Genomic DNA, 8074 nt, shown 5'->3' with positions numbered 1-8074 from the left:
TGGGCAACAGGAGAGTACATTTATCATGAGAAATAAAGACATTGTGCTGTGAGACACATGAGACAAGAACGAGGCATCCTTCCTGTCCCAAAAGTCCAGCAGCCGCTCGCCTCAGCTCACACGTTTAAGGACTGTAGTTAAAAGATGTAGTCGTTTTTTTAGACATCAAACATTTTCTCCGTCAAATCCAAAATGAGCTGGTGTTTTTCTCTTTTTTTCCTCAGATAAAACAGCCACCCATGTAGGAAAACGCAGGTTTCACAGCCTCCCATGGTCATCACTGATGCAATGACATCATAATGTCAAACACTGTACCGCTGTTAAAGTTTGTGCTGACAGTGTGTGCGATTAAAAAAAATAATATTAGCGCAGAAATGTGACTCCAGCTGTGGAATCTAATTAAATGCATCCGCTCTGGTTCTGTTTTACCCTCGACTACTTCTCTACTTTCACTACATTATTGTGACAGCTGCTGCTATCAGCTCACTTTGTTTCATATACACAACACACTGCATCGTATACATGCTCCAAAAACACTTTTTCCTTGTATCGGGGTATCAGGCTTTTGTTTTTACGTAAGCAAATATGATCAGCGATGGAGCGAAAATAATTAGAACGCCGTAATCAATGATCACAACTCGATGTGAAGTCCATGTCTGAGTGGTTTATTAGAATAAGAAAGTTGACACAGAGTAAAGTCTCCATGCGGAGTGACAGGCAGAGCTCGGGACAATGTGGCGACATGGCGAACAACTGCTGGAGCATGTCTGTGTGGTCGTATGAGTGTGGCCTTTGTGTTTGTGTGTCCTGCGCAGTTGTCGTAGGGTGCATGCACGTGTTGCTTTTGGCGTGACGACGGACAGGTTTCTTCGCGGACACAAGCGCACACACACTTGCATGTACTGTACAAATTCACACGTCGCTACTTCTGTACACACACGGAGGCTTTGTCGTCATGCAGCTACTGCACTTAAATTACATGTAAGCATCAAGGTTATGTACACGTAGCAGGGACATGTGTTGTCATCCGATGACAGCCCGCCCCCGAGGCCTCGGGCCGGCCTCCGGTGGGAGCTGCAGGACTCCTTCGCTTTGGAGGAGAACGGCCTCCTCCCAAAGCTCGGTCTTTGTGGTTAATTCGCTCTGCCTCCTCTTCTTCTTCCGATTCACATTCACATTCAGATCCAAACAGGACGCAACACCTGGGTGCTGCTCACAGTACTGCTCGTCATGATAGTCATCGGGTTCATTGTCATCATCAAATCGGGCACATCAGAGAATTGAAATCATATACAGTAATATTCCATAGAAATCTTAAAACCAAGTATCTACCACAGAAACAAACAATAGAAAAAAGCAAACATGACAAAAATGGTCAGCGCCGACTAGATACATCTACAACTTTACAAAAATGCAAACGTTGATTTTGTTTTTGCCGTTTGTGCTTTTTCTTCTCGCATGTTGGCCGAGGAGGTGCAGTCTCGTTTCACCACATCCCCGTGCATCGCTGGATTTCAAGCGAGTTAGCCTCCTTCCTGGACCTTTTCTGGGGCATAAAGCACGGACAGCGCACTGGAGCACCGTGGGGCAAAATGGCAGTTACTGGCTGGGGGGCATCACGTGACTGGGCCACACGGCACAAACAACCCCAACACACAAAGGTATGGTCTCTTCAGCGAGTGCGCGCACACACACATCTTAATAAATAAAATCACAGACTGGCTGGGTCACAAAGACAGAGATGGAAATTTTATGTGTGTGTTGATTCGTGCAGAGCAGAGATAAAGAGGAAGAATGTGTGTGTGTGTGTGTGTGTGTGTGTGTGTGTGTGTGTGTGTGTGTGTGTGTGTGTGTGTGTGTGTGTGTGTGTGTGTCTGTTTGCAGGACTGGAGGCAGTATACGCTACATTTAAATAAAACAAAGCAAAAGCCCTTATAGGAAAAAGAAAGCAATTTGCCACATGAGAGCTTACGGAAATGTCTAAAAACTGTTACGCATCAAGGATTTAATGTGAAATAAAGTGGAGGGTACTTTGATTTCTGTTTCTGTTACTGAATCATTAAATTAAGCAGCTAACCTTTAATGGTGACAAGTGCAATGAGAGCTGGGCTGGCAGAGTCTGCTAACAATCAAAGGGTTTAAAGAAAAGGAGAAGAAGTGCAGCTGCTCGGTGAGGAGGAACGGGAATGACATGAAGTATGCAAAGAAAGGGGAGGATGATGGCTTTAATAAACAGAGCTCTCATGAAGTCCACGTGAATTTTTTAGCTCCGGTGTAATGTTGAACTAAGGTAATCAAATTATGCAGTCAGTAAAGTAACATGTACACCAGTCAGAGCGGATCCTAATTCAATTGTGCCCCAAATTTGGTTAAAGGTCCTTTTTGTGCGTTTGCACGCGAGTGTGTGTGTGTGATCTGCTGGTGGTTAGCGGAGCTGGTTGAACAGCGCCTCCCTCTCAGGGCTGATGTGTCTGCAGTAATCTTCTCAGGGGCTCATCAGGCCATTAGAGGGCCGGGAATGTACTTTGCCTAATCAAGCATGTTTAGCAAAAAAACCGGAGGAGATGCGGAGCGAGGAGACGCCTCGCTGGGCACGCCGAGCGAGACAGAGAGGCCTCGTGGGCACACACACGCAGACCCGGCGGTGGGAGAGAGACGAGCGGCGTCCTGGCTGGTGGAGAGCTTCCTATCCTCAATACTAATGACCTGTTTCAGGGTGGAATGTGTAAAGAATACACTGCTTTAATGTGGTGGCGAGGCGGTAATGCAGTAACATCACGTTTGCCTGCTTGACCTCCTCCTCTGTCCTTGTCTTCGTAAATCTCTTTCACTGGCCTGTCTCATATATTACGTCAAGCCTGGCTGTACATTTGTTAGGGCTGGGTATTAAACCTCAACAGAAATGTGTCTGGCGAGCTGAACACTGTCAGGTGGTATCGAGTGTCGGGTCAGATTTATGCTTCTGTTTACGCTTCTTGGATCACACGGTTCTTGTTCAAAATATGCCTGCATGTGTTTCGATGCGCTCGAACTAAGTTTATTACTTATTTTGTAAAAGAAAAAAGGTGAAAAAATGCAAGAAGCTGCAGCAGAAACTGACGATGTACGATGCCAGACGTGAGAATGGAGCTGACTTCAGGTGAGAGGCTGGGCTCACGCACACAGGCAGACAAACAGTCACAGACACACTAGAATCGCCAGTCAAACTAAAACATATGCAATTGAGAAAAAGCCAGAGAACCTGGAGTAAGGCACAGTCAGAACATGCAAACGCCACACAGGAAGGTCCGATCGATCGAAGGTTTTAAGACAGAAAACAAACTGGAAAAACTTTGGAAATGGTGCCATAAATCCTCAGAGAGCTGAAAGGTGTGGGTACAAAGAAGAAGCTTTTCTGTCTCCACAAGTGCAGTCTACCTCCTCGGGTCTAATCACAGGACCTTCTCTTCTGGAGTTTAATGTAAGAAATACCAAAATGTTAAATCAAAGTGAAATGAAAAGCATTTTTTGGATCTGTTTTGCGTTCTTGTTCTTCCTGTGCCTGTGTGGGTTTCTCTCCAGGTGCTGCAGCTTCTTCCACAGTTCAAAGACATGCGTGTTGATTAATAGTTTTATTGGACTGCTGCATTAAGGTATGAAACTGAGGTGTTGGACTGGTCTCTGTAAGCTACAAACCTCCAGGGCACAATGACAGTACATCAGAGAGTACTGCCCCAGTGACGAGCTGTTGTAACCCTGGAGGTACTATATGGTAGCTTAAAGTTTCTGGGCGGGCATGCGTCCCGCTTTGATGGAAAAACCACTGATCTGAATAGAAAAAGGGTCGTTTGGTATCAGGACCGAAAGATGTGTGTCTTGTGTATGTTGATAGCATCTATAATTTAAAGCGGAAAACCCAGCTCGTCCATTTTAACTCGCTTCTTTGTGCGCAGTATAATGGTTTAAACGTATTCTATAGCATACAGCGCTCCCACGCAGGGCTCTGACATTGTTAACATGCATTTGTGAGTGTTAGACGGCCATTAATGGTTCAACAGAGAAAAGAAAAGCAGGGCGAGAATGGGAGTAATGTTGATCAAAGCTGTTTTGTTGCACTCAATATGAGTAACACATTCATGTATACAAGCCCTAAGAGACTCACACACTCATAAAAACACCACCTTTACGAACGTATGACCCAGATGAAGCTATCTACGTTTGAATCGAGGACAGATTAGAGCTGATGAAAATTGGAAACATCAAAAGATCAGACAACGCAGTGAAAGAGTAACTCCACACCCCAATATACCCATGCCCATCTGTTTTCTTTATCCTGCTATTGTTGGGAAACACACTGAGAGCAAGAAAGGGACAGAGCCACAAGGGATGACCATTGTGAATAGCGAGCAGTGCCCCTACTCTGGCCTCAGCCCCAGCTTCAGCCCCTCAGCTCCTCCCTGTCCCGGCAAACCAGTGAATCGCTAGTGTGCGTGAGCCGCGAGAGATGCCCGGGCCCAGTCGCTGCGTTTCTCGTGACGGACGGAGCTGCTGTCCTCCTCATTGATATTCCGCCGGGCTGTGGCGGTGGGCTAGGTCCTTGACTCTTAACGGTTATTTGTTGCCGCAGTCTCCTCCCGCCTCTGGGGCACAAAGAGTCTCAGTGTCGGACAGAAGAGGCTGAATGGAGCTCCCAAGCGGCCGGGCAGACAGTCAGAGCTCACATTCCCTCCTTCAAATGAACTGCGGAGCCCGGGGAGGCCTCGGGTCAGGTCAGACAGATCCAGGCATACTGAGAGGCAGCAAGGGAGGGGGGTGGAGTGGAGATACTGTTCCTTTTTCCCAGAGCCTTTCCGACGTCTCGCAGCTTCGGTTTTCCTTGCTGAGAAAATGCTGATATAAAAATATCAAATTAAATTGGCTTTATCTTTATCCTTATATATATCTTGCTCATTATTGCTCTTTTTTTTAACTTTCACAGAGCGAGTCCGACCTCCTCACTAGCCACCGATCAACCAACCATCCAAACCTCCGATTGGTGAACACAAAGAGCCTCAAGTAGACACTTGATAAAAATCCGTCTGTCTCTCTGTGATTGGTTATAAAAAGAAAACAATGTTATTACCATCGTCATTATACAGGTGTACTTCACAGTTAAGACAGGACGCTGGCTGGGGTTGTCGTGGCCACACGTATTCGCACATACACACAGCGTGATTGGCTGAGAGTCGCGGCCCTTTGACGGCGACATCAGTTCGAGTCCAAAGAAAAGCACATGGTTGTCTGCTGGACGCCACCGGCATCAACAAACCAAAGCAGAAACGTGATTTCACACTTAAAGAAGATCCGTGGTGTTAAAACAGTGAACAGAATGGTGGAGGGAGACCTTTCACATTTGGTGCTGCAAGCCAAATTGTCATTTTATTTGTTTTTTGTTTTTTTTTATCTCCACACTGTCCTTCTATGAAGAGCCTTCGTTCTCCGCACCCCTCTTTTTAGCTCGCCGGTCGTCCCGTGGAGTCAAAGTCACGCTCTGCGGTTGGATCCACCGACAGAGCCGAGGCGCGCACCTCGGATTACGAACGGAGGAACGGAGATGTACAGAGAGTTGTCTCCTCTTTGTCAGCTCTCTCTCTTTGTCCCTCTCTTTAGTCAGCTGAGTGATGTCTGAACATTGAATGACAGTGAGAGAGGACAGACAGGGTAAGGTTGGACCGGGACAGTGAATCTGAGGGTTGTTTGATTCCAGTTTGCTGTTGGAGGGAAGGGGTTGGCGTCAGGGCTCGTCTGCGTCGCCTCACTGGCCACTGGGGTTGCGCTCGCCCACGCTCTTTCCTAGAAGATGGCTGAAGTCAGCCAGCTCTCCCAGCCCTCGGGGCCCGTGCATGTCTGGCCTGATGAGGCCCTGGCGCTGAGGGTGATAGGGTGCGCCATTGTTGCTGTTGTAGTTGAGCGCCTCATGACTCCAGCGAGGCTCCCCGTAGTCCATGTGGGGAGTGGGAGCGGACACCACCCTCCGTCGGTCGGGGGAGTCCTGCGGCGTGGCAGGGTAGATGTATTCTCCTGCTGAGTTCCTTAGTGCACCGGTGGGGCGATTGCTACCGTGCTCCCCTCTCTGCGTGGCGAGGATCAGGTAGCGATGGCGTTCTGTGTGTGGAGGCAGCACCACCTCTCCTGGGTCATCTATCCGGACCATACCGCCGCCGCCTCCACCACCGTGCAGGAACTTGGAGCTCAGGTAGATGACGGAGTTGTTAGGGCAGGGAGTCCCAACGGCAGTGAGGAAGGTCTGACTCTGGTCCCACTCGGTGTCCGGGAGACGTACGCCCCGTTTCTGCTGCAGGGGGGTCTGCTCGGGCGTGGGCAGCAAGCCGGGGTCCATCTCTCCTTTAGGCCAGCCGTTGGGCGTGACGAAGGGGTTGTCCGCCTGCGAACAGCGCCGCTCCCCGCCGCTGGTTCTCGTCACGCTCATCACCGACCCGCTGCGGCCTTGTCCCAGCATGCTTTGCTCTTTGTCACCTTTGCGCCGGGCGCCGCCGGCTCCGGTGCCGCGAGAGTGGCGGTGCCGGTGACTCATGATCCAGCAGACGGTGAGACCAGAAAGGACGGCTCCTGTTGCAAAAGCTGAAACAGCAGACACCACTAAGAGGTTTACGGACACGAGGCCATCGGGCTCCTCCATGAAACTCTCTTGGAGCAGAATTCCTAACAGAGAGAGAAAGAAAAAAACTTCAGTCAACTGGTGAAAACACGCAAAAAGCATCAGCATTTCCTGCACAAAGTGCGTGGGAGTTTGCAAACGACCAGACAGAGTGACCTATTTTCCATCTCCTCTCTGTGGGTGGTAATTGTCATATGCTTTCCAGCCAAGGTAGCTGTGGCTAATTGCCTTCATTATGTAAAGTGGATGGTGATTTTAATAGCTCTAATAACTGTCTTCCTGATTGAGAATAGCTCTCAAAGCTAACATGTTTCACAACATTAGCTTTACCGAGAGAGATGCCAAGTCTGTCGTTAATGGCGAGTAATAACTTCAAGCTTCCATACCATGAAAATCACTTACACAGTCCAGGTGCCGTTGACGTTACATGTGTGCTGTAGCTAGTCTGACTTTAAACTATTTTGAAACAGAAACACCCTGTAAGTGTTAGCCCAACGTATGCATACATTCGTTTTCTCTGTTGCATCCATACAGCAAGATGATTTCTTGCACGAGTGAACGCGAGGCATCATGTTTATAGATAAAGAACAGCTCATCTGCGAAACACAACTTTCTGTATCTTGGGTTTTTTTTTTTTTTTTTTTTTTAAGTGAGTACAAGAGATGAAGTCCCTCAGACAGAACTGTTTATGAATTATTGAAGATATGAAAACAGCAAGACCACAGCCTGGGCTGCCATGGATCAATTAGAAAAATGCCAGAAAAGGAGTCATTCTTTGCTGCGTAAGCTCTTGGGACAAGCACCAAATGAATACAATGAGAGCATGTGCGTGCCAAGGGAAGCAGATGAAGGCAAAAAAAGAGGGTGTTAGAAGAGAGAGCGTCGTGGCCTAAAGCATACTTGAACATTTGGGGCCTTAGACAAACACTCGTAATAGTTGTTAAATTACAGCTCCAGTAGTAGCAGAGGGAGGAATGTCTCCACAAGGACAGCAAAATAAATCCTTTCTAAGAGAAAATAAATGGATATCATTAATAGACAGTGGGAGCCACTTACTCACTTACAAGTTGTTGAGCACAAAGCGGGGCAGAGAACGGGAGGAATAATGAACACGAGGAAAACGGGACTGTTGTGTTTTTAAACAAACATACTTTTATTAACAGAGATATTCATTTTTAATGGTGCCGGTTGTGGTTCAAACACTCCAGCACGAGACAGCCTGGTGCTTAATTAAAGTGACCCGTGGCTTTGTCTCGTTTGGTGTTAGGCTACACATTGGCATTAAAGCAGGGGAATGGGAGCTAAGACGCTGTGAGAGGCGGCCGAACGGCCACGCCGCTCTCGGCTGGATTAAAAGGGGTAAAAACTTTGACTCTTTACTCGCCTAAAAATGATTCTGAACTTTTTGTCCAACCAAACGCAGCACCAAGAAATCCT

The 8074-nt window shown here is 47.7% G+C and overlaps 1 protein-coding gene across 2 annotated transcripts in view; it reads right to left on the bottom strand.

The window, feature by feature from the left end:
- Positions 1 to 644: 644 nt before the first annotated feature.
- sema6bb (sema domain, transmembrane domain (TM), and cytoplasmic domain, (semaphorin) 6Bb) overlaps positions 645 to 8074 on the bottom strand; it is a 134643-nt gene continuing 127213 nt past the window's right edge. For both annotated transcript variants that reach the window (XM_040040496.1, XM_040040495.1), the window contains one exon: positions 645 to 6681. In XM_040040496.1, coding sequence (XP_039896430.1) covers positions 5774 to 6681 — 908 coding nt within the window. In that variant the 3' untranslated portion in view covers positions 645 to 5773. The remainder of the gene's footprint in view (positions 6682 to 8074) is intronic.

Source organism: Simochromis diagramma, unplaced genomic scaffold (genome assembly GCF_900408965.1).
Source record: "Simochromis diagramma unplaced genomic scaffold, fSimDia1.1 OVJJ01000026.1, whole genome shotgun sequence".
NCBI lineage: Eukaryota > Metazoa > Chordata > Actinopteri > Cichliformes > Cichlidae > Simochromis > Simochromis diagramma.
Note: the sequence above shows the minus strand (reverse complement) of the source record. Positions and strands in the feature narration are given on the sequence as shown.